General features: G+C 43.0%; 1 protein-coding gene across 5 annotated transcripts in view; it reads left to right on the top strand.

The window, feature by feature from the left end:
• MACROD2 (mono-ADP ribosylhydrolase 2) overlaps positions 1-27,512 on the top strand; it is a 997,146-nt gene that overhangs the window by 910,803 nt on the left and 58,831 nt on the right. For all 5 annotated transcript variants that reach the window (XM_077926445.1, XM_077926442.1, XM_077926444.1 and 2 more), the window contains 3 exons: positions 16,587-16,664; positions 17,244-17,312; positions 18,010-18,105. In XM_077926445.1, the coding sequence (XP_077782571.1) occupies positions 16,587-16,664; positions 17,244-17,312; positions 18,010-18,105 (243 nt within the window). The remainder of the gene's footprint in view (positions 1-16,586; positions 16,665-17,243; positions 17,313-18,009; positions 18,106-27,512) is intronic.

The following is a 27,512-nucleotide window of genomic DNA, read 5'->3' as shown; positions in this document are numbered from 1 at the left end:
TGGAAAAACTGCCATCTACTGAAAACTAGAAGTGGCTACTGTGGCATCTGCCATTCATCCTTTATATTGTTTTCAAGTTTCATTTCTGTATTTGCTTGCTGGTTTATTTCAAAGGTGATCTGTTTGCAAACTTTATTTCAGCATTTCTTCAGGTCAGCATAGAATGACATACAAGATCATTAGACACTGCAGTACTGAGTTGGCTCCTTCATGTGAATGTCTAGTCTTCTACAGCAGACTGTGATAGATTTTCTTTGTAGAATAAAGGAGCATTATTTTGCTTCCCATTGACAATCACTGGTTGTTTCAAGTGGCAAAATGCTTTCATGTCATACTTGTAACTTTTGTTTCTTTAAAAAAAAAAGGCAGTTTTAAGACTGCGGCTGATAAAACCTTCCCTTTTCCCCGTCATGCTAGGAAATTATAGGCCTGTTTCCAACTTCCTTTTTTGACCAAGGTAAAAAGGTAAAGGTAAAGGTACCCCTGCCCGTACGGGCCAGTCTTGTCAGACTCTAGGGTTGTGCGCTCATCTCACTCTTGAGGCCGGGGGCCAGCGCTGTCTGAAGACACTTCCGGGTCACGTGGCCAGTGTGACATCGCTGCTCTGGTGAGCCTGCACCAGCGCAGCACACGGAATGCCGTTTACCTTCCCGCTATAAAGCGGTCCCTATTTATCTACTTGCACTTTGATGTGCTTTCGAACTGCTAGGTGGGCAGGAGCTGGGACCGAAAGACGGGAGCTCACCCCGCCGCAGGGATTCGAACCGCCAACCATACGATCGGCAAGTCCTAGGCACTGAGGTTTTACCCACAGCGCCACCCGCGTCCCTTTGACCAAGGTAGCTGAGTGCAAAGTGCTTATCAGCTACAAACGCTTATAGAAAATTAACATCAATCTTGATCTGATTTCTAGCTAGGGTTCAAGGTGGAAATTGCACCAGTTGCCCTGTTGGATAATCTGTAACAGTAAAGGACCCCTGGACGGTTAAGTCCAGTCAAAGGCGACTGCAGGGTGCAGCGCTCATCTCACTTTCAGGCAGAGGGAGCCGTTTGTCCACAGATAGCTTTCTGGGTCATGTGGCCAGCATGACTAAACCGCTTCAGCTGCGATAGAACACTGTGACGGAAACCAGAGTGCATGGAAATGCCATTTACTCTCCCGCCACAGTTGTACCTATTTATCTACTTGCACTGGCATGCTTTTGAACTGCTAGGTTGGCAGGAGCTGGGACAGAGCAACAGGAGCTCACCCCGTCATGGGAATTTGAACCGCCAACCTTCTGATTGGCAAGCCCAAGAGGCTCAGTGGTTTAGACCACAGCGCCACCTGCATCCCTTGGATACTCTGTACTGGAAGGGAAGTAGGGATGGGACTATTTATAATTCTCTTGGATGTCTCAGTGGTTATTGATACCATTGGACAGGAGTTGCCAACATGGTACCCATTGGCAAATAATATGCCCACAGAAGCCTTTCCCACAGGGTTCCCACCACTGAAACGAGTATTGAAAGAAGCATTCTATTCTAGCCAATATAATATATTGGGGTGTAGCTTGGCTGCAGTGTGTGTGCACAGATCCACCCACAAATGTTTTCCAGCTTGCAAATATGGCAATGGGCCCAGAAAGGTTGGCAGCCCCTGTCTCGACTATGGTAGCTTTCTGGAACACCTAGATAGGCTTGAAGTCAGAAATGCTGTTTTACATTTGTTCCACTCCTACCAGCTCTGGACCTTGAGGACTTTCCTAAGAAATTATGCAAAGTTCCATCCCCTCACCCATGTTCTTTAACATGTGTGTGAAACCACCTGGCAAACTTACTCATGGATTTCGAACATGGTGCCATAAGTATACTCTGTTTCTCCTTTCCTCCAGTAATTGAAACCCAGCACAATCAAAATAGAGATTCTGTTGCTAGGGGCATGGCCAACGCAAATTTGGTAGATATGACTGGTCCTGGATGGGGTTGTACTTTCTTGCATGCACCTTGGGAGTGCACCTGAAACTGATACGTTCATGTTCAGGTGTCTAGCCAAGAGGAATGACTAGCGCTTCAGCTGGTGTGCCAGAAAAACAACCAGGCCACTGTAATGTGTGCTTTGATGTTGTATTGACTTAAATATTGAACTATACTTGATTTCAGGCTTTCTGTTTAATAACAATTTGGAAACTTCAGCTAGTCCAGAACGAAGCAGCTCATCTCTCCCCCCCGCCCCCGATACTTGCTGCAGAGAACATGTAAGCATCACTTAGCTTCACCATTTTCCACTTTATTTCTAGGCTAAATTCAAGGTGCTGGTTTTATCCTTTAAGCCCTCAGGTTTTAAGGAGAACATATTCTCTACCAGAACAATGTTGCTTCAGGTGCCACCATCACAGGAAAAAGAATACTAGGAAACAGAAATAGATATTTTTTAGTAGTTCCAGTATGCTGGAATTGCCTCCCCGGAGAATCTCTACAGGTTCCCTCTTCCCCAGTCATTAAGAGATCTGTAAAGATGTTTTTATTCTACCTGACTTTCTGAGAACAAAGTTTCTTCTTATTTCAATAAGTGATGGACTAGTGGTGTGTGTTTGTAGTTTGTTTTAGGAATTGCTTTATGAAATATTATGATTTTACTGTAAGTCACTCTGCGTGCTCTGTGACAGAAAAGTAACCTATAATTTTTAATATAAATAAGATGAATAAACCTCCAATTGAAAAATGGCCTAAAAAACAGAACAATTATGAATGATTCATCCCTATCTTCCACATGCTGTTATACTTCATGTTTTCAGAGAATAATGCCTTAATTATATTTTTGCAGCAGAATGGTATCCAATAATTTGGTATCCAAAGGATACAATAAATGGTATCCTTTTTAAAAATAGTATAATTTTCCCACCCCTAACTCCATACAGTTTGTAGAGGAGACTTTCTTCCTTTGCTCTTCTGAATGATCCATAGATCTACTCTTCTATATCAACTTTTATAATCCACACCCATGGAAATAGACACAATCCATTATATCAGTTCATCACTTGCACTAATATATTGTATATATTAGTACAGACAAATCTAACCCATCATAAAGATGGATTAAAATGAAAGGATGAAAACTGTAAAAATAATCTAAAGTCAGAAATCAAGAATATCTCATAAACTTCCATTTTATACTACTACTACATTTCGTAATACATTTTCCTCAGTTTATGAGGCCCAAGAATACTGCAATCATGCATCAACTTCTGTCCACACCATTATCTGTAATTTTGGGTGACTGGCTGATTTCTTTTCCTACAGAAATATCCAGTTTTTTCACAGGATCTTACTTACAAATCAAGTGCAATGAATCAGTTTTGCTCCTAAGTGCCAACTTTACCACTCTGTGTGCAAAACCTGGGTGTGTTACACACTAGAAATAAGAAATAAGTAAATAAAACATACAGGGCCTAGTTGGGGAAGTGAACATAAAGCCACTTTATATTCAGCCCTGCATATCCTCTCTTCATAAGGCTTTGTTAATTTTATGTTTGAGCATTGCTGCATAGGATGAAAGGGAATAATCTAATAAAGCAGAAACAGAAGTACTATACTTCTGTTGGTGGTGATAGGTTTGCTCAGTGCTTTTTTTAAAGGGAAAAAAACATGAAGTTGTTCCGGTAAGTGCCACACTTTTAACATGTTTGTGGGCAGAAAGGTTATGGTACTGTGTACCCTTGAGTGCCCCCAGAAAAAAAACCACTGGGTTTGCTTTTGTTTACGGTTGCAGAAAATGCATTTGGAAAAGCTATAAATAAATATTCGTTATAGTTCTGTTCTTGAACTTTCTGGCTGAATTCATGTAGATTTCTAGTATTGTCCTGCCTTGAAGTTGTCCACCAGTTAAACATTCTTCCCATAACTTTTTAACTGACAGCCCTTTAAGATAGGACCTGTCATAATTTGTTTTGAGCAATGGAGATCTGATGTGCATAGGTACTAATGGCAAAATAAAATCTAAGGATCCTTCCAGATGGCAGCTTCCCTAGCAAGGAATTATTATTATTATTATTATTATTATTATTATTATTATTATTATTATTATTAATTATATTTATTTATTTATTTATCCATACATACATACATACATACATACATACATACATATAAACATACCCCACCCATCTGGCTAGGGTTCCCCAGCCACTCTGGGCGGCTCCCAGCAGAATATTAAAAACACTATAAAACATCAAACATTAAAAACTTCCCTAAACAGGGCTGCCTTCAGGTGTCTTCTAAAAGTCAGATAGTTGTTTATTTCCTTGACATCTGATGGGAGGGTGTTCCACAGGGCGGGCGCCACCACCAAGAAGGCCCTCTGCCTGGTTCCCTGTAACCTCAGTTCCCGCAGTGAGGGAAGGAATAGTTCCTTACTCTTGAAGAACAAATGGCAGAGCATTCCCATAAAATCTGTCCAGCAGGGGCTGCCCATCTCGTTTCCCCACCCGAGGCGAAACATGAAAATGCAACCTTGTGTGTCCATCCCGCTTTCTCTCTTGCCAAAGCCTCGCTTGTCAGGGTTGCGCAGTGGCAGATTCCAGTGAGATCTTACAAGATTTCAAAGGGCTCTTGTGAGATCTCGCCGGATCCCGCTTGTCTAGTGGGTGTGGTGGAAGTGCTCACATTGGCACCCTTGGTTTCTGCCGCCTCAGTCCAAGTTGTGGAAAGGGCAGCCTGGCTGTCTGGCATTAAATAGAGAAGGAAGAAAGGAGGGGGCTAGGTTGTTGGCACTGCCCTCTTCCCAACCATTCAAGAGATGGATGCAAAAATATGTCTGTTCTACTGAGAAATGTTCTCATCTCCTCATGCTCCTTAAGGATCTCTGCTGCATATTTTGGTATGAGGCAATGTGAGACTTAGGGGAGCCACTTGGCCAGGAACATTGCTAGGATGCCTTGAGACAATCTTTTTCTGTCTAACCTTTTCCCAGAGGGTTCTTTTAAGCCTCATGTGTGGGGAAGAAAACCACATCTACTACCCTAGACCTTAGGGGAAAGGAGGGAAAGATGCCCCACAATTTGCTCACACGTTTGTCCTCTTGGAAAGGGTTTTGAGTAAATATTTACAGTGCTGCCCCGCAAGACGAATGCCTCGCAAGACGAAAACTCGCTGGACGAAAGAGTTTTCCGTTTTTTGAGTCGTTCCGCAAGACGAATTTCCCTATGGGCTTGCTTCGCAAGACGAAACGTCTTGCGAGTTTGTTTCCTTTTTCTTAAAGCCGCTAAGCCGCTAAGCTGTTAATAGCCGCTAAGCCGCTAATAGCCGTGCTTCGCAAGACGAAAAAACCGCAAGACGAAGAGACTCGCGGAACGGATTAATTTCGTCTTGCGAGGCACCACTGTATTGCAAATGCCTAACTCCCGCCTTTCAGGATAGAAAACCTACCAATCTGTAACACTGTTAAAACCAAGTTTGCAACAGATTAACCTCCTCCTCCTCCTCCTCCTCCTTCCAAGAGCAGTGGGATACTGTAAATATAAAAGAGCTGTGGTGTAATTCTAGGGCATGGGTAGGCAAACTAAGGCCAGGGGGCCGGATCCAGCCCAATCGCCTTCTCAATCCGGCCCGCGGATGGTCCGGGAATCAGCGTGTTTTTGTTGGGAAACTGCCAGGGAGATATTGTCCATCATGGCCCCAAGCCGGCTGCCGAACGTCCATCGATCTCCCGTAGCCAGGCAGATCCAGCAGTTAGCGACACAAAGCCTCAGAAATAGATTGCCACATTCCAGGCTTGTGCACACTGTTCTTTATCAGCAGAAACCACAGCCAGAAAGCTTGCACCGAAGAAGAGCATAATTTACAGATTTTATTTAGCGTTGAACAGAACAAAGAGAAAACATGACCGTTCTGTGTCAGTGTCTCCGACCGACTGAAATCGAAAGGAAACAGCAAGCATAAACATCCTGTATCAGGAAATACGCAGACTCTGTGACTCACAAGCCTGCTCTCTCTTAAGGTGGAACGGAAATATCCTAACATCCTCCCCCTTTCCGTGTAACCTGTAGTACCTGTGGTTCACCCAATTGCAACCTCTGTGTGTAAACCTTTAGTTGTTCTTTGTTAACAACCTTAGACAACAGATCAGCAGGAATTTCATTTCCTGCCATGTAGGACACCCGAATCAGTCCCTTTTGAATACACTCTCTTGCACGATGTAGCTTAATCTGCAAGTACTTGGTTCTTTGCTTGCAACTCTCAGAGTTCAGCAAAGCCAAACATGATCTATTGTCTTGATACACTTGTATAGGACATTTCACAGAAACCCCGATGTCCTTAAACAGTTGCATCAACCATTCACAATCCATGAGTGAAAATGACAGAGCATTGAGTTCTGCTTCACAGGAACTTAGGCTCACTGTTGTTTGCTTCCTGCACGACCAGTCAAACAGGCAGTGGTTGTACATGTAGCATACTCCAGAAGTGCTCGTACCATCCGTGGTGTCACTTCCAAAACTTGCATCTGCAAAGATTTCAAGACCTCCAGTCTTCTGACTGGTGAACCTCAGCCTGTAGTGCATAGTCCCTTTCAAATAGCGGGCTATGCGCTTCAGAGCTTTCCAATCCTGAACCGTAGGATTGTTGGCATGTCTGCTAAGCAGATTACAGCTTACAGCTATGTCAGGTCTTGAACATCTGGCAATGAAATTCAGCTTGCCTAGAATGCATCTGTACAGCGTTGTGTCAGAAAACGCTTCAGCAGTACTATCTACCTGGTAACCTGTCACCATCGGTGTGTCTGCTGGGTTTGCATCAACCAAATTCAACCTGGTTAATACATCAGCAATTTTCTGTGTTTGGTGTACCAGAAAATTACCTGCTTGGTCCTTTTCCACCTGCAGAGAAAGATAGTTGGATACCTCACCAAGATCCTTCATGTCAAAGTGCTCCTTCAGCTGAGCTAGGGTGCTTTGATAGAAAGCCTGATTCTTCCAAAACATCAGAAGATCATCAACAAAACATAAACAATACAGTTTGTTTTGCCCCTCCTCCTTGACAAACACACATGGATCAGCTTTGCCCTGGTGAAAACCTAGAGAAAGCAACGTTTCAGTGAGTTTTGTGTTCCAACACCTAGCACTCTGCTTGAGACCATATAAGGATTTCCGCAGTTTACAGACCATTCCCTTCTGTATCTGCATCCCGTCAGGTGGAAGCATAAACAGCTCTTCGTTCAAAATCCCGTACAAAAAAGCTGTATTAATGTCGTGGTGGGAAACATGCAGTTTCTCCTCCGCAGCAATCTTGAGCATCAGCCGAATGCTCTCATATTTGACGGTGGGTGAGTAGGTCTCGTGGTAATCCTGTCCTGGTACCTGTGAAAAACCTCTGGCAACCAATCTGGCTTTGTGTCTGACAACCTTGCCATTCTGGTCTGTCTTGGCCTTGAAGACCCATTTGCTGCCAACCAGTCTCATACCTGGGACTACCGGTACCAGCTCCCAAGTTTGGTTCCTGTTCAAGGAATCAACTTCAGCCTTCATGGCATTAAGCCAAGGCTCAGCATCTTTAGAGGTTAACTCCTGAACCTCTTTGAAGCTTGAAGGTTCCCACACCTTCTCTGAGCTACTAAGAACAGCAGTTGCAGTCTTAGCAAACTCATCAGCAAATCTCTTTGGAGGTCTGCCTTTGGTCGCCCTTTCAGACCTACGTACTAGACGCAAGTCTTCTGGACTCATCTCCTCTTTCTTAGGAGAAAAATGACCAATGGTGAACAGTGGTTCTTCCAGTTCATTGTCAGACGCATCAGATGGTCTGACTGAGGCCTTTGCACTCTTGTAGTCTGCTGTGTCATCACTCTCACTGACATCAGCAGCAGCGCCGCCCACTGAACTGGAATCCGAACTCTGATCATCATCATCATCATCATCCTCATCATCATCATCCTCAGCAGCTTCCTCAGCTTTAGCTGCTTGCTTGACATCACCTTCATCCTCCTCTGGGTAACTCTGGAAAATTCCCACATTTTCCCCCCACTTAGGATTGTACTCAACACTCCTTGTGAACTTTATGGACTTAGAGTTTGTCATCCATACCCTGTATGCACCTTTTTCGTACCCCATGAACAAACCATGTGCCCCATGCTTCCCAAGCTTGTTGGTTTGTGGGGTGCGTACCCACATGTCAGAACCAAAAATTCTCATGTGTTTGGTGTTGGGTTTCTTGCCAAACATCTTCTCATAGGGGGTACAACCAATGGGTGATGACAATCTGCGATTAACGGAGTAAACCAGATTCCCCAAAGCTTCCCCCCAAAACTTATCAGGGAGATTGGCATCATGCAACAAGGTTTTCATTCCTTGCAGCAATGTCTGATTTGCTCTCTCCGCAAGCCCATTCATCCATGGCGATCTGGGGGTTGACATGTCATGCTGGATTCCCTTCTCAGTCAGGAAAGCTTCAAACTGCTGAGAAGTGAATTCCCCGCCCCGATCGGTAAAAAGACAGGAAATACGTTTACCGTGAGCATTCTCCAACCAAGCACAGAATGCCTTAAACTTCGGAAACGCTTGCGATTTCTGTTCGAGCAAAAACACATGAATGTACCTAGAAAAAGAATCAATTAGAACCATGAAGAACCTTGCTCCTCCTAAAGAGGGCGTAAGTGGCCCAACTAGGTCTGCGTGCACTAGCTGGTAGGGCTTGGAAGCCTGCCTGCTAGACTCTTTGCCTTTTGGAGCAACCTTCACCTTGTTCTCTGCACAAGATACACACTTCATGTGAAATTTACAGGGTTTGATGTTCAAACCCTCAACCACCTCTGGCATCTTGGCCAGTGCCTTCCAAGAGAGGTGACCAAACCTTCGATGCGCTTCATGAATGCAACCTGCATGAAGAACTTTGTTAGTTTGTGCAACACAACAAGAATCAGCACTAGATACAACAGCAGTGTCATCATAAGTTATATGGAACAAACCATCCATAAACTTTGCATGCAAATAGTCCTCTTTGCCTTTACTGATGACACAGACGCTCCTCTTGAAGGAAATCTGAAAACCACGTCCAGTAAGCTGCGGGACGCTCAACAAATTGCTTGCAGCTCCAGGAACATACAGAACATTACTGATGGTTGTATGCAAACTTGCAAGTTTCACAGTCCCTTCTCCTGCAATTTGCAACGTCCCTCCATCAGCCAGGTGGATCTCACCTTCCTGAGGCTTGAAGGAGATAAACAGGTGGCGATCCTTCGAAATATGGCGGCTGGCACCTGAATCGATAATAAACCTGCCTTTGGCTGTTGGAGCAGTCTTTACAGCAAGCAAACCCTTGTTTTCCACTTGCTTGGGCTTTTGCAGCTTGCCCCCCTGCTGCTCCTGGCCAGCAGACGTGCCTTTAGCCTTTGGTGAAGCTGTGCCAGCAGACATAGCCTTGTCTTCCACTGGCGTGGGCTTTTGCAGCTTGCCCCCCTGCTTCTGGTCAGCAGACGTGCCTTTAGCCTTTGGTGAAGCTGTGCCAGCAAACATAGCCTTGTCTTCCACTGGCGTGGGCTTTTGCAGCTTGCCCCCCTGCTTCTGGTCAGCAGACGTGCCTTTAGCCTTTGGTGAAGCAGTGCCAGCTAACAAAGCCTTGTTTTCCACTGGCGTGGGCTCTTCACCCCCCTTCTGCTTCGGGCCATCTGCAGACGCCTGTTTACCTTTGCCTTTCCGGCCTCTGCAAAGGCGATGACCTTGGTTCTCACGAGAAACAGAGCTCTCAGCTGCCGACTCCTTGGCTCCCTCTGGAGGCTGGAATGCTGCCTGGGATGACATCACAGTCTGCTCCCCCTGCAGCTTGCAACCGGTGCCCTCAGCATCCCTGCATTCACTCGCATTCTGGGAAACAGCCAGGACCTCCGATGCAGTCAAACTCTGGGCTGGGATGACTGACTTGTGAGCTTTCATCAAAGCATACCACATTCCACGTGCAGTGGTGTTGCCAGCCAGCGTCTTAATTTCCTCAAGAGATACGGATAAGACTATTACGTCAATCGCCTTCGAATCATCGGCTTTCCATCTCTCTGTCAGAGGAACTGGGGGGGCCTCACTCACGGTATGCCACACCCTAAACTGACGCAGCAAACTCTCACACCATTTTGCCCAGGTTTCATAATTCTGCCCATGTAACTTAAGGCATTCAGCATTTGCCTCAGAAGCTTGGAAAAACCCCATTTCCAGCTTTCTGCTTTAGCCGTGAGTCTTTTTTTAACTTCAGAGACTCCTTATCTTGGCAGCCATTAATCACGATGCCTTTTGGCTCGGCTCCCAGGCCAATTAAGCCTTGCCGGAGTTCAAAGGCTCCGTCCGAGGTAAAACAGAAAAGCCTCCCTTTCTTTCGCTTTTCCCACTTCATACCTCTCAAACGCAGTCTGTTGCAGCTTTACTCTCCTGTAGGTGCTGTGAATCTGGGCCCGAAACCTTGTTGTTGGGAAACTGCCAGGGAGATATTGTCCATCATGGCCCCAAGCCGGCTGCCGAACGTCCATCGATCTCCCGTAGCCAGGCAGATCCAGCAGTTAGCGACACAAAGCCTCAGAAATAGATTGCCACATTCCAGGCTTGTGCACACTGTTCTTTATCAGCAGAAACCACAGCCAGAAAGCTTGCACCGAAGAAGAGCATAATTTACAGATTTTATTTAGCGTTGAACAGAACAAAGAGAAAACATGACCGTTCTGTGTCAGTGTCTCCGACCGACTGAAATCGAAAGGAAACAGCAAGCATAAACATCCTGTATCAGGAAATACGCAGACTCTGTGACTCACAAGCCTGCTCTCTCTTAAGGTGGAACGGAAATATCCTAACAGTTTTTACGTGAGTAGAATGTGTTGTTTTATTTAACGTGCATTTCTGGGGCCTAGGAATTAGTTCATCCCCCCCCCCCCCCCAGGATAGAGCACCATGCCATCATCACTTCCCAGATAACTTTGGTTCTCTATGGCACGGCAATACAAAGAAATAAATAATTTCCTTTAGAAATAACATCTACACTATAAGTTTGCTGACAGGAGTGAGACCTTGTCAACAATACTTTTTATTAATGCTTTTCTTGTATACTGCTTTGAAGGGTTTATTTTGCAATCAAGCAGTGTGCAAATTTTATGAAATGTATGTATATATGTATGTATTTTATAGATAACAGCCACTGGCTGTATTACATCTTCTGCTACTGTTTTTGGCCTGCTGGAATAGGGCTGAAGACCTTACCTCACATCAGCTATAAGAGTCCCTTTTCATGATATATATTGAAGCTAATCTTTTTTACACTTGTCATACATTTTCCATTAACTGGATTTTCTTTATGAATGTGGGTTTACTAGCTTCCTTTATTTTATTCCTGTTAATCTTAAAAGTAAATCTATCCTTGGGCCCTTAGGCTTGAATATTTGATTTAATATTTGCATTTGAGGAGGAGGAGAGTCTTCAATATAGTCTTGACCTTAACAATTTTGAAAGTCAAAATCTGCATAGCAATGTAATAGCACTCTTGGAAGCTTAAATAACATTGCCTTGGCTCTCCAAAGTTTCTTTCAGACACAGTATATATGTAAAATAAAATTGAGAATCTTCTATTGTAGCTTAGAATGCTATTATATTACACTTATTTATAACGTTCAGTGTAATTATCTCAGCCCTTACAAAGATTTACCCCATGTTAGCGATTTGCAATGCATCACACACATACCAGGAAAAAAATTAAACTAATTCTCTCACTAATGTGTATAAGTATGAAGCAAACTAAAAAGGGGGGGAAGAATATGGTCATTAGGAAGAGTAAGGGTATTGTTTATTTATTATTTTTTAACTGCATTTATATAGCCACCCCATAAAAGGAATTTTATGAGATGCTTGCAAAAAATAAAACACATATATCACTGAAAGGGTCAGTCTGTAAATTGTATGTTATTTAAAAGAAAGGTTTTCACCTGGTACCTACAAGACCATAAAGCAGGCATAGGCAAATCAGCCCTCCAGATGTTTTGCGACTACAACTTCCATCATCCCTAGCTAACAGGACCAGTGGTCAGGGGTGATGGGAATTGTAGTCCCAAAACATCTGGAAGGCCGAGTTTGCCTATGCCTGCCATAAAGGTTGTGATGGTTGAACATATCTGCTAGTACTAGTTCGTAAGCAGAAGGTCAAGATGGCTGAAAAAGAACAGAATCAAGGTGCTGCAATGGCAAAGGCAAAGTCCATACCTCAACCCAAGTGAAATGCTGTGCATTTCAGAGAGCTGTGCATAAACAGATGCCAGCAAACCTCAATGAACTGAAGCAACATTAAAAAATTAAGAAATTGTCCAGTAGCACCTTAAAGGTAAAGGTAAAGGTACCCCTGCCCGTACGGGCCAATCGTGTCCGACTCTAGGGTTGTGCGCTCATCTCACTTAAGAGGCCGGGAGCCAGCGCTGTCCGAAGACACTTCCGGGTCACGTGGCCAGCGTGACGAAGCTGCTCTGGCGAGCCAGCACCAGCGCTGCACATGGAAACGCCGTTTACCTTCCCGCTATAAAGCGGTACCTATTTATCTACTTGTACTTAGGGGTGCTTTCGAACTGCTAGGTGGGCAGGAGCTGGGACCGAAAGACGGGAGCTCACCCCGCCGCGGGGATTCGAACCGCCGACCATACGATCGGCAAGTCCTAGGCACTGAGGTTTTACCCACAGCGCCACCCATGTCTCCAGCCGCGTCTGCACATGAAAGCTTATACCAAGAAAAAACTTAGTTGGTCTCTGAGGTGGTACTACACGATTTTTTTTATTTTTTTCTATACAGTGGTACCTCGGGTTACAGATGCTTCAGGTTACATACGCTTCAGGTAACAGACCCAGAAATATTACCTCGGGTTAAGAACTTTGCTTCAGGATGAGAACAGAAATCGTGCGGCAGTGGCGTGGTGGCAGCAGGAGGCCCCATTAGCTAAAGTTGGTGCTTCAGGTTAAGAACAGTTTCAGGTTAAGAACAGTTTGAGGTTAAGAACGGACCTCTGGAATGAATTAAGTTCTTAACCTGAAGTAAAGGGTAAAGGGACCCCTGACCATTAGGTCCAGTCGTGACCGACTCTGGGGTTGAGGCGCTCATCTTTTAACCTAAAGTGGTGCTTCAGGTTAAGAACATTTTCAGGTTAAGTACTTAATCCGGGACGAATTAAGTACTTAATCCGAGGTACCACTGTATTTCGACTGTATCAGTCCAGCACGGCTACCTACCTGAATCTGAAGCAACATTGTAAAGAAGAATGGGCCAAAATTCATCCACAACAATGTGAGAGACATATAAAGTCCTACAGAAAACAACTACTTCAAGTTATTGCTGCTAAAGGTGATTCTACAAGCTATTGAAACATAAGGTGCACTTAGTTTTTCACACTTGGACTTTCCATTTTGGCCTTATTTCTGTTAAATACGTCATGAGACGGTGTAATATGTCATATGTTGTTGTTCATCTGGGGTTGTATATCCCTAATTTGAAGACCTGCTAAGGAACAGATAATTGTTATTATGTCTTCCTATGTAAAACCACAAAATTCCAGGAGGGTGCACTTTGTTTTTCCATGACTGTAGCTCAGTTCTGTGTAGATAGCAGCAAACAAGGCTTACATTCTGGAATCGCAGAGATAAATGTAGTCTGTCTTCCCTAATATAGGAGTAGCAAAGTTCTGTGAAAAGGGTATTCTCACAACCTGCCAATAGGTAGGGTTTAGTTGGCTCTGTTCATGAGTGTTAACTGCTTTATGTGCAATATCTCAAGCTGCATGTTGGCTATAGTTGTCCAGTTTTTCTAGTTATGGGGTTAATTTGCAACATATGACTCCTGCATCTCAGTATTTCGCCTGTTGTGGACTTAAGATCATGACTGAATGGAATTTAGTCACTGATACGTACTTACAATGAGAAATAGCACATAAAAGGTAAAGGTAAAGGGACCCCTGACCATTAGGTCCAGTCGTGACCGACTCTGGGGTTGTGGCGCTTCCCGCCAGAGCGGTACCTATTGATCTACTTGCACTTGATGTGCTTTCCAACTGCTAGGTTGGCAGGAGCAGGGACTGAGCAATGGGAGCTCACCCCGTCGCAGGGATTCGAACCGCTGACCTTCTGATCGGCAAGTCCTAGGCTCTGTGGTTTAACCCACAGTGCCACCTGCGTCCCAATAGCACATAGTATGATCTAATTAATGTTGATAGGTCAGAATATTGATCTAGCCCAGTACTGTCTACTCTGACTAGCTGCAGCTGCCTAGTGTTTTAGGCAGAGTGAGGTCTTCATAATCAGCTGCTTCTCTATGAGAGAGAGAGAATGCATGGGATTTCATGCACTGAAAGCATGTGCCCTGCCACAGTTACCCTGCTGTCTTGAGTTCTAATTGTGACTGATTACAAGTAATGGACCATCTAATGAACATTGTTCAGTTCTAAGCTGTCCAAAATGGGAAAGTGTCGGTTGCTGGAAATAATTCACATACTATACCGCAAAAGACAGAATGAGGATGTGAAAGCCGAATATTTTTCCACCGGAATTCAGGCAGGTTGCTGACATTTTAGAATCTGAAGAAGAATGTTTGCACTCTAAATATTACTATGAAATCCATAGCTGTGATCCATAGTGCTACTTGACATGCACTCTCTGTGCGTTTTAACATTTCTCCTTTGAAGAGCAAACCCACATGTCTTATCACAAACGGCTTTAGACGTTCTTCATCATTTCAGGATGAAGCTTGCATGAGACACAGGGAGTCAGAAAAGCAAGCCTTCATGCAAAACAAGTTGTGTGGGATTTTTTTATCCAGGTCCTGTATGTATCTCAGCCGGACCCCATAGTCGCCTTTGACTGGACTTAACCGTCCAGGGTTCCTTTACCTTTTTACCTTTTATGTATGTATGCAATGTATTTATATCAAAAGGTATAGAGGCAGTTTCTACACACAATAATTTTATCAACACTAAATTAAAACAACATAGAACATGGATCATATTAAAAGGTTGCATCTGCCACTCAATAGTTGAACTGGTGCTTTGAATTGGTGCAGCTTTCTATCAATAGGTTTGGGATCAAGGCGTAAATAAATGCTGCCAAAATTAGTCTCAACTTTTTCATTAATGTCTAATTCATGAATTGATTAAGGTAAAGGTAAAGGTACCCCTGCCCGTACGGGCCAGTCTTGCCAGACTCTAGGGTTGTGCGCTCATCTCACTCTATAGGCTGGGAGCCAGCGCTGTCCGCAGACACTTCCGGGTCACGTGGCCAGCGTGACAAGCTGCATCTGGCGAGCCAGTGCAGCACACGGAATGCCGTTTACCTTCCCGCTGGTAAGCGGTCCCTATTTATCTACTTGCACCCGGAGGTGCTTTCGAACTGCTAGGTTCGCAGGCGCTGGGACCGAACGACGGGAGCGCACCCCGCCATGGGGATTCGAACCGCCAACCATGCGATCGGCAAGTCCTAGGCGCTGAGGTTTTACCCACAGCGCCACCTGCGTCCCTCAATTGATTACATATTGGTAAAACATTATCTTATCAGCTAAAATGTATGGCGCGTCCGATTCATTTTCTTTTCTTTTGTCCTTTCCTTTGATTTTGCTTGCTTTAATACTCTGGAGTTATTTTCTCGGCAGGCAACTTTCTGCAGTACACCTGCTCGCTGCTTTTAGCAGACTGTTGTCTGGTTTGTTTAGACTGCCTGGACAGCCTTTCGGCTTTCCCCCCCTGCTTCCGTGATTTAATTCTGAAATCTCTCTCTTTCCCTCTCTCTATTATTTTGATAGTATTAGCAGAAACCATTTAGAATTCTGAATAAGATTAATAAAACGCAGTGGATTAGTTTGAGGAGCTTTAACATAGATAATTTGAAAAATGTGTATACATAACAGTTCTACTTCAAAAGTTGACTTTGTAAACTTATTGCAAAGAAGCTGTGTAGGTAATTAAATATTTGCCTTGGGGAATTATTTGCAGTTAATTAAAATCACAAACTTTCAATGCATACCTGCTTTACAGATTATTAAATTTGGATCAGATGTTAACTGCCCAGGTTTCTCACATATCCCGCATTGATTGTTTTTGGCAGGTTTAGGATGCTGATTCTTTGGCCCGCTGCCCACCACTGGATAAAATTTCATAAACCACAAGTTTATGAAAGTGACGTTTCAGAGTTTGATATACCTGCGGACCTGCACTGCCCAGTTTATTCGCACTGGAAGCAGCTGAGTGATCAGCACACTGCTCAGATGTTGTCAGCAGCAGCCAACTGGGGGAGATTGGCATGATGGGATTGCTGAGATCCCATCATGCAGTTCTTCCCCCTGCCCATCCAATTAGTGCTGGAAATATCTAAAAAGACTGCAGAACCAACCAACCAACTTGCACACCCCAAATTTGTTCCTATCACCAATTCACTGGGCAGCAAGGAGGTGCAATAGAATATTAATGCACCAGGAGAGTTAGACATCCCCATGTGCTCAGTTGGGGTAAGAAGCGTGTGTGAACTTGTGTGGGGAGGAGGCTGTGTTGACCTTTGGATTCATCAGAAGCTCAGTTTAAAACTTGTTCAACAGAGAACCCACTTCAGTTTTATTTATTTTATTTTTATTAGAATCCTCCCAAGATGCCAAAGCTACAGAAGAACATAACCCAATGCCTCATGCAGTCTGTGAACAAGATCAAGCTGACGGTATGCTTTCGATCAAAATATTCCCCAGAATCCTAGTAATTGATCAGATGGGACCATAGAAGTTTTCCTAGCTATAAAAGTCAAGTTTTCCCTCACATGGTTATTGATGCCTCGGGGAAACATCCATAAACTTCAATGAATAGCTGCTGCAACCATTCAATTTGAGTAGCATAATCTCTAATGTAAGCAAAAAAGAAACAGGCCTTCCAGTTAAATTGTTATAACAATATTGATCCAAGGTCATAACGTAACCTCATTGAGTCTTGAGAAGATAATGACTGTAGTTTTCTTTATTTTTTAATAATGCAAGTGTCATTTATTCATTACTGCTTAATAGAATGAATTCTTTACTGGAGAATTTTAGATTATTATTATTATTGATAGCTGATTGGAACTTGGCATCATTCAATATGATCATTATTCTCAATCACAGAAATTCTGAATTTCACTTAGATATGTTCTGATAAGTGGTATGCTTTTCCATTTCTTTTCTGTTTTAATGATTAGTTTTGATTATAAATTGTAGGCACACTTGAGTATCATATTGGTATAATCTTCCAATCTTTATGATGTCAACAGGACACCAAGAGGAATCCACAGAAGTTGAAATGAACACTCAGACAGAATCTCAAGTCATGGAAGCAGAAGGTACTTTCTGTATTTAAGAATGTGAGCAAGATGGGGGAAAACATTCCAAAATGATAAAGGCTACATTTAATTTTTTTAAAAACAAGTTTATTGTACATTTTTGCAACAAACATCTGTTTCTTCAGTTGTCTGGTACCGAATGAGAACAGGAAATAATTAATATCCCAATGACATCTAAGTGAGAGGCTTGAAAGCTGATGTATTCTTCTTGCTAAACCTGTGGATGTTGTTACAACTTTGTGCTAGATGATTTGGCCCTTACTCTGCCATTTCTTTATTCTCACATATCATGTTATATGCTAGTTACCTTGAAATTAAGTATTTTTCTCCTGGAATATTTCTCAGCCTAACTAAACAACGATCTTGAAGAACTTGCATTAAAAACTCAAGTCATCAGTTTCAATGTGACTTACTTTCACAGTTTATGTTCAATGTGTTAGCTTTATTTCGCTGAGGGTTCTCTTGAATTCACTAGATTGACAATGTCCGATGAAAAACTGCTGCCTAGGTTAAACGAGAACTACATGGTGGGCATATATATCATTTTCGATGATAATATTTTATTATTTATACCCTGTCCATCTGGCTGGGCTTCCCCAGCCACTCTGGGCGGCTTCCAGCAGAATATAAAATGACTCCACTAGTGGTCTCTTTGCGTTTCTTATGGTCTGTATTCTCTGTGTTTCGTTCTGTTCAGAGACTTTGATAACCCAGGAGGAGACCATACAAGAAGAGAAACCACAGGCACCCGAGGTAGATAGAACTAATCAAGAAAACAAAGGGGAAGAAAAAGGTAAGCTGGTAAATTCTACTCAGACAAGTGAGACCCTACAAGAAAATGTTGCTGTGTTGAGTGCGTCTCCATTTCATTAGTTGACAATTCCCTCCACCCCACCCCCAAATCCTTAAACGTTTTATGCTATTGTGTTATGGGGTTGTTTTGGTGTCTCTCTCCCCCCCCCCCCCCACTATTTTAGTATTTCGGTGTAAAGGTAAAGGACCCCTGACCATTAAGGTCCAGTCGTGGCCGACTCTGGGATTGTGGTGCTCATCTCGCTTTATTGGCTGAGGGAGCCGGCGTACAGCTTCTGGGTCATGTGGCCAGCATGACTAAGCCGCTTCTGGCGAACCAGAGCAGCGCATGGAAACTCCGTTTACCTTCCTGCCAGAGCAGTACCTATTTATCTACTTGCACTTTGATGTGCTTTTGAACTGCTAGGTTGGCAGGAGCAGGGACCGAGCAACGGGAGCTCACCCCGTCATGGGGATTCGAACCGCCGGCCTTCTGATCGGCATGTCCTAGGCTCTGTGGTTTAACCCACAGCGCCACCCGCGTCCCTCATGATTAATCCTAAATCTAGTAGTGTGCTGTTTTGTGTGTCTTGGTTTTTTGCTTTTGAATACTTGATACAAGTTCTATGTGTCCATGCTCCCTTGAAAACTAGGTTGATAAATATGCCCCCCCCCCCCACTTTGTGTCTACTTTTGACTTAGAGGGGTGTGGCAAAAACACAAAACCCAATTAGGATGATTTAGAAAAGGAAATTTCCCAGATGGCATCAAAATACCATAGGCAGACATTTGGCTTGGATCCATATTGTGTTCTGATTAGAATTATAGGTTATTCTTTTATCGCTGGCCAAAGTGCCGGAGGACTGTTTATAGAGGCCTGTTTTTGCCAGCGTGACCCTAGTGACCAAGTATGCAGTGCCATCAACACCTGCACCCAGTCCTGGCACCTTCTTGCAGAGCTGACTGCAGTGTGACAACAGAAAGGCCCCACAATTCCCAGAAGGGTATTTGATGGTGGGTTCCATGTTAACAAGTTCCTCCTGGTCAGATCAGTCCACAGCTAGGCCACTCTTTGCGGGGTGGGGGGGAGATACACTCTAAAGACACGCTTGCTGAGTGGCTGTGGCAGTGGACATCATGTCTTGGGGAGGGGACATGTTACAGTCGAGCTAAAAGTGCTGTGGAAAATCAGGTTGTAAAAGGTAAAAAGCAAACACTGTTTTCAAATTTCATGCATCAAGACTCCCAGAAATGGTTGTGTTGGTCTGAGGTTCGATTTGCACTGTGTGAAACGTAACATAAAGTTCAATTTTCACATTTAGCATGTGGCTTCATTGTGCCCAGCTACCCATTTGCAATAGTCATCTCTAGCATCATAATAGCATTCTCTAATCATGAAGGGCTAATAACAATGAGGCCTTCCTTTGTGAGAAGCAGAGATCAGATGTTTTGAAATTAAAACCTAGTTATGGTCTTTGTGGAAAATCCAGGTCAATGATAACTACATCTTCCTAATTATGAACTTCTTTTGTCAGCTCCATTGACACTGATTTAATTGCAAACCTGTTTGTAATATTGACACTTTTCTGTGGTGGAAGCTCGGGTTAATAGCACTTGCTTTTTCCTTTGCTCATATCCAGCTTCGTGGCATTTTCTTTTAATTTTTTTTTTGCATTGCAAATCCAAGTTGAGACGAATCACACCCTCTTTATTGTGCACAATGCTAATGGCCTCAGCGCTGTGTTTCATTACTGTCAGTGATAATAGAATTGATATAATCCTTCCTTCAAATCCAGGTAAATGGTGTGACTTCTCCTGCGTTTGCAAATCTAGGTTAGAAAACGCAGGCTTATTCTTGTTGCAAATGCCAAAACCATTATGCTAATTTCTTCTGAACAGAAATTATTTACATTTTATTTTATGCCTCATCCAAAGCAAGTTGAACCAAATCTACTTTCACTATTTGTACCTTTCCTTCTAATACTTTACTGTCCCCTGCAGCTGGTAAATTCCATTTGGCTCCCAGCGGATACATTATATTTCACCATCTGTTCTACCTAGGATTCAAATATATGTAGTATTAGAAAAGTTAATGTCAGGAAAGGGTGTTTTTTTTTAGCTTGGCATTTTTTCTTTCTAAAAATAAGAGACTATCAAGGTGCAGACTGATCCTGCGAGTCTACTTTATCTGCAGTAGCACAAACTCTGCTTTAAACTGCTGCAGGTAAAACAGCACATAATCCTTGGCAAGGGGGAAAAGGCACCTTTCTGAACCTTCATCAAGGAGACCTACCACCCTGTGCACTTAATCGCTGGTCAGTCAGATGCAATGTTTTGAAGCTGAAATTTGGGGGGCTTGGCTAGTTCCTACATTGACACTGGGGTTGGGATTGGGCAATAAGCAAAGATCTATCAGCGCTCAAACCCTGGATAGAGGCTTATAGGACGGAGCTGTGAAACTTAAATAAATCCCACTTCTGAGGATGCTGAGGGGGTAATTACTGCCTTTAGGGGATTAGGCATAGCTGATTTGTGAAAAATATGCCAGATTGACTTGGATTCAAAGTGTACTAGGTTCAGTGGAGAAGTTTAACTCTCTCAGGTTTGGCTTAATGGAACAAAACACATTTCGTGCAAGCTTCTGTACATCTGATTATTGTCTGTATTCAAATACTGAATACAGTTTTAAAAAACCAACTAGCTACAAGTCACAGGGAATCTATAAAAGGGTTAATTATTGGCTTCTGAGCATCAGGAATTTCAAGAATATCTTGAGTGCACTTATGTAAACATGTGGAATTGCCTTGTACATAGGCAGTCCTGGTACATATACCAAGAAAAAAGCACACCAAGAACTCAGGCCAATGTAAGTTTCAGTAGTGGGAGAGGTCCCTACTCACAAGTCAGTAGTCAATAGTAACAAAAACTAATCCATTCAAAAGTACATATTCTGACAAGAATTACAAACTCAAGTATACCTGAAGGAGCGTCTCCACCCCCATCGTTCTGCCCAGACGCTGAGATCCAGCGCCAAGGGCCTTCTGGTGGTTCCCACCTTGCGAGAAGCAAAGCTACAGGGGACCAGGCAGAGGGCCTTCTTGGTAGTGGCGCCCGCCCTGTAGAATGCCCTCCCATCAGGTGTCAAAGAGATAAACAACTACCTGACATTCAGAAGACATCTTAAGGCAGCCTTGTTCAGGGAAGTTTTTAATGTGTGACATCTTAGTGTTTTTTTGGTCTTCGTGGAAGCCACCCAGAGTGGCTGGGAAAACCCAGCCAGATGAGTGGGGTACAAATAATAAATTATTATTATTATTAGCAATTACAAACTCTAACAGAGATTACAAACTCAAACTCATATAGATATGTATAACACAATAATTCATTACAAAGATTTTCTCTTTTTCACTCGACAATAATGTCGATCCTTATAATTTATCAGCTTGCAGATGGAGACTCAGTTTCAATCATAGAGCAGAAGTCAGAAGTCAGTTATGGATTAGAAGGCAGGACAGGGCCCTGTTTCGATGTATTCACCTTCATCAGCTAATTTTTAAAGGGTTGTGTAAGTTTGAAGACTTTCGGATAAACATATCCTGTTATTTTCTATGTTTCTCAGGGATAACAACTACGTGTGGGTAGATGAATGTGTATCTCGAGCTTTTCTGTGTGTTGTTGTTTTTTTATGTACCAGGCAGTCCTGGTACATAGGCATATACCAAGCATGATGCTTTGGCTAGAAGTGGTCCAGGGTGTCAGACAGATATTTCGGCCTTCCTGCTTAAGTTACCTTCCTTGGAGTTGCTGGGTATTGAACCTGGGATGGGACCTTCTGGATACAAAACATGGGCTGCACCACTTGCTCTGGCCCTGTTCCCCCAAACCATTAGCCAGAGATCCTGTTTTGACTCCATACATGGCATGCAGCTAAGCTCCTTTTTGTTTGGAGCAGTCTATAAACACTGCTAACATGCCCTATCAATTCATTCAAATGTGTCCCACACAAAGTGAGCCCATGCAAGTCACTGGATGGTTAAACAATTGCATTGTGCGGTTGCTGAACTCAACCCAAAAACACATGTGAAACAGAAAATAAAACAAATGCTACATTTTTTACAATTTTCTTTAAAAAAAAATATTGCATCATAGTGCTTACTTGGAAGCAAGTCTCACTAAGGTCACTGTGACTTACTTGTTTTGTAAACCTCACAGAGGACTTTGTTGAACGGGTGGTTACTGAAGTGATGAAAATAAATAACTCACTGGCTAAATGTGTTTAGGATTGCAGCCCTAATCTAATGGAGGATGCAGTTGGTGCAGGGAATATAATAAGGAGATTTACTTCAAGGAGAGTTGAATTAGGACAATTTGCTTGAGAAACATTTCCAAAATTAATTTAAGCTGTGGTGAAACTATTTCCTCCTCTTATTGGCCCAAGGCAGGGGACATGTACTAAGTCAAACCAACGAGATCTTCAAGAAAAGGCAGCTACTTCCACGTTAATTATTGTAAGTAAAATAATACCATTCTCACTAAAGTATCTTCTACAGAAATTTAAGAGCAGCTCCGCATTCACTTCAAGAAAAATGCTTTACACAAAAATCAGAAGCACTGGGATTATATCCAAAATACTTTTCAGCTGTATCCCCTTCACTCATCTTTTCCATCTTCTCTTGGCAAAGCCTCAGGCAATTTAATTGCATCCATCCCTTTAAGTCTGCCACTCATTACGGATGGAAGAGAGGCAGTGGCGATGAGAAGGGATTCAAGAAACCATGGAATGAGACATAGATCTCTTTGGCTTCTGCACACTGATGATTCTGCAGCACGGAAAACCTCATTAACTCTCTTGAGTTGCCTCATTTGATCATTGACAAAAGCCTCTGTGAGACTTCCTAAATTTCGGCTTGAAGAGCACGTTCCCAACCTAGTACGATACAGGAAGTCAAGGAACAGGCGGTGAATAATGCAAGGTTGTAGTGCTATAACTGGATTGACCATCAGGATGAGCACAGCCCCCGCATGGCTTGGAAGTGTTAGGAATGTTGACACCATTGTGTGGCATTTGAAGGGATACGCAATGGGAAATCGCCTTGTGTGCAAAAGATCCCAGGTTGAATCTCTAGGATCTCCAGGTGGGACTGGGGAAGAACCCTGTTTGAAACTCTGGAGAGTCACGGCCAGTCAGTGTAGAAAACATGGACCAAAAGTCCGTATAAGGCAGTTTTAAATGTTCAAAGTCCTCCATTTAGAAGCATCCTAAGAGGTGCCCCCAGGGCAGATAAACAAATAGCACAAAATTCCTTTGAGTTTTCTCTGAAAGATTAGATGAAAGCTACTGCAAATCAACTCTTTTTACACCCTTAAACAAGCATGTATGTTCGACCCCTGCCCATTGCTCACCGAAGATTGATGACAACCGAAACCTGTGCCGTTTCCTCTTCATTCCCCCAAGGGCAACTACCTGACTGGAAAGTTTTATTAATGATTTGAAAGAGTAGCTTGTTCTAATGAAGTATTTTGCTGTGGATACTGCTTGCCATGTTGTTGACTGATGGAATAAAAAAGTACTGCTGTTTCCAGTCTGTTGATGAATAGCAGTAATACTGCATTATAGGTCCATAATTTATTTCCTATCTAACCAACATTAACTAATATGGTGGCCTGAAGTGAGAGAAAGAAATATTTCTACACGTGATCTGATAATAATTCACAAAAATCTATTCTAGTCTCCTAAAAAACTGATTTTTTTCCCCAGGAAACCATGGAATATTCCAAAATCCTTTTATTCACCAAAGGAGGGCGAGGTAAATTTTTATCCACATTTTTATCCACACAGCATAAGCTTCTGTGTGGGCTGGAGAGTACTTATATTGAGACAATGTTCCCCTTCTTACAAAATCTATATTCAAGGTGGTTTGATTCTGCCTACCTTTTTTAAAATTTATAACAAAACCGTTTGAGAATTTTAGCCTCCTTCTCAGGGAATCCTGGGAAAAGAGCAGACTCACAGAATGAAACACTGTTTTTTCCACAGGTCTTATCCCCCAACTTCCTTCCCAGGTGTTCACATCACTCTTTACATTCTTCCAATCTTAGCACTTTGCTTTTGCTGCGGGAGTGACAGAAAAGCGGACACATAATGAAGGTATACTAGATGCATTTTGAAAAGAGATGGGAAAGTGGGCAAACATTCTGCACTGAAGAACAGCCAGAACAAGACATGCATTTATTCATGAGCGACCTCTGGGGGCCATAGGCCTGTGATCAGAAAGAGGACCTTCCCTCCTGCCCATTTGTTGTTGGACTGCAACTCCCATGAAACCCGGCCAATGATCAGGGATGATCAATGTGTGGATAAGCAGCAACTGGAGGGCCAAAGGGAGGGCTTCAACGTTGCACTAAGGTGATCGTTTCATCACGGCAAATATTTTCATTTGGCAGAGGAAATGACCCCCCTCCCTGTCAGCTCATCCTACATTCAAGTAGGACCTTGGCAGAGACACATGCCCAACTGGCATGTTCTCTCCCTCCTGGTCGATCGTTCAGGAGCTTTGAAAGCTTTCTTCAGCCCGAACATCACAGCGACCGATGCCAATAGACACCGGCACACTTAGGGATCCGCAGAGTCTTTGCAGCTTGCGTAACAGAACTCAGCATTTTGGCTAATCTATTTTATTTACATATAAACACACACAGAGCACTGCAACATGGCTCCCTCTCTCTCTAGCATCAGACAGCAAAGAGAAAGAACAAATGACAATAGTCCCACTTCATGGAACACAGTAACACAAACACCCTGTCTCTGTCACTTCCCACTTTGTGGAGTCAAAACATACATCTTCATGTGATAGACAACAATCCCATGACTGCAGTCATGGAGCAGGAATCCTAACACTCCCAACCCTAAGTGCACTTTTCTGGGGATTCTCTTGACACCCCCAACCCAATTTTAGGGGCTACACAGTGGGAGGAAAGGGAGAAAACCCAGTACAAACAGAAGTCCTTGTGCATGGCTTCAACTCATGGGATTTATTAGTTGAATCCCACCCAAAGGTTCCCTAACCCTGCCTTGGGGGAAGGATATTTCCTATCCCTGCCACTTGAGATCGTTTGAGATATGTCTACTACTTCTGTGGTACCTTTCCTAGAAAGGCAAGGTTGTGATTTCTTTATGTGTAAGCACTTCCAGCTTCAGTAGGTACTATCTTGAAACTTCAAGGCACTGCCCTTTGGCAGCAGACTTAGGAAACCTGTCAATCCTAAGCAACAGTCACCATGCATCATGGATGGTGGTACATTCTGAATTTGTTTTGCTCTGCCTCGTTTTAATCATAATCAACAGCCTCAAATTTAGGGAGATCATATTTCATTGTGAACATGTGTATATACACACACATAAGTTTCCCCGACAGTTTCATATTGCACCATAGTCTATGCGGCGACTGGAGAATGTATCTCACTGTCATTTTACTGTCAACTTATTCTTTGCTAGATTTGAAAGTGTGAGCATAGAAAAGACTAATAGAATACAACAGGGCAGAATATACACTTTGACCAGCTTGGCTTAAAACCTTTTGAGCTTAATCCTTTGTAGAATTTGTCACCTTTTGATAAAAAGCAACCTCAGCTATTGTAACAGTGTTGTCTTTCCGTTTTTGCAGTTCTGCAAGTCTTTGTGTTTTTTCTACTCTTGTGGTTTTCTTAAAAGTACATATAACTTTCCAAACAGATTGATGGCACAAATGTCACAGATATTGGGGAGAAAGGTGGAAAGGTGTGTTGAGTCTCCTACTCAGTTTTTCTCAAAATTAATGCAGATTTTCCTTTTTAAAACTCTATTGATTGACCCACTATAACAGGATGTTGTGACTGTGGAAGGAATCTAGCATGTGCTTCTTAAAGGTAAAGGTAAAGGGACTCCTGACCATTAAGGCCAGTCGTGACCGACTCTGGGGTTGTGCCGCTCATCTCTCTTTTTTGGCCAAGGGAGCCGGCGTACAGCTTCTGGGTTATGTGGCCAGCATGACTAAGCCGCTTCTGGCGAACCAGAGCAGTGCACGGAAACGCCGTTTACCTTCCCGCCGGAGCGGTACCTATTTATCTACTTGCACTTTGAGGTGCTTTTGAACTGCTAGGTTGGCATGAGCAGGGACTGAGCAACGGGAGCTCACCCTGTTGCGGGGATTCAAACCGCCGACCTTCTGGTCGGCAAGTCCTAGACTCTGTTGTTTAACCCACAGCGCCACCCGCGTCCCACCCTTCTTACCTCACCCCAATTCCAAAAGTTTGGTTTCTGCCTTTTCTTTTCTTTTTCTCTCCCCCTTTCAATAAATTTTTAAGCCGTTACTCATATTTGCAGCATGCCGGGGTGCTTCACAACCATACCGTACAATTCCAATAAAATCAACACAGTAAAATAAAATTAATTAAATTGCAATCCACAGTAGACCAGCCAGATGCCACCCAGGCTCAGTACTAACTACCTTCAATAATCTCCAAAATTGCTTAGAACGTATGAAGTATTTATGACACATGTAACTCCAACCGAATAACTTTTCACCAGAGATTCTATCAAAAGTGGAAGAGTCTAAGAGGATTTCTGTGCTATATATTTCCTAAAGAAACACCTGTGCTACCATGAGAAGGTGCAGGAGGAGATGACATATTCCTTATTTCTCCTCCTCACCTCTTTTGCGAGGGTTGAAATATTTGGCTCATTAGACAAGAGAGGATAAAGTTGGCTTCTACAGATGAGGCTGATATTTACAAGATGCGTCGGTTCTGCTGATTACATTGATTCTTGGTGCTGCTTTCTGGAGAGACTAAAAAAACAGGTAGAGGAGCCTGCCTTTCTGTTTGCAGTGCTCCTGTCAAATTTTATACAGTTTTGCAGGGGGAACCTTTCACTAATAGTGGTGTGTCAGGATGCAGAGAGACCTTTGTAATGCCATATCAGCAAAAATGAGTTTCTATCAATATCTGAATCGATGACACAAAACCGCTGTTTCATCACAGCAGAAGGAACTATTTATTGGTTTTGGACAGCTGCTCAGCAGGAGATACCACCAACTGGATTGTATACTTTTGCAGGACGGTCTGGTTATTGCATCTGTTTTAGACATAAGTTATCAGCCTGCAGGAAAGAATAATGCAGTCCATCCTTCTGAAACAGGAGGCAAGCCAGTTCCTGTTCATTTTCTTGTAGGCATTATGTATGCAGAAGCTGAGATTGCATGTAAAGAGCAGGTGGTACAGGTTCAGTTCTGAATTTTAATTGTTTTCATTTCTTTCACCGGGAGGATTTTGCCTTTTATGTGCTAATAAAAATAGAAACAATTAAGGAATGTGAAGCTTTCCCATTTTGTCACAATCATTTAAGGACATCTGCTTTGATAGCAAAAAACA

Source organism: Podarcis muralis, chromosome 3, assembly GCF_964188315.1.
Source record: "Podarcis muralis chromosome 3, rPodMur119.hap1.1, whole genome shotgun sequence".
Taxonomy (NCBI): domain Eukaryota; kingdom Metazoa; phylum Chordata; class Lepidosauria; order Squamata; family Lacertidae; genus Podarcis; species Podarcis muralis.
Note: the sequence above shows the minus strand (reverse complement) of the source record. Positions and strands in the feature narration are given on the sequence as shown.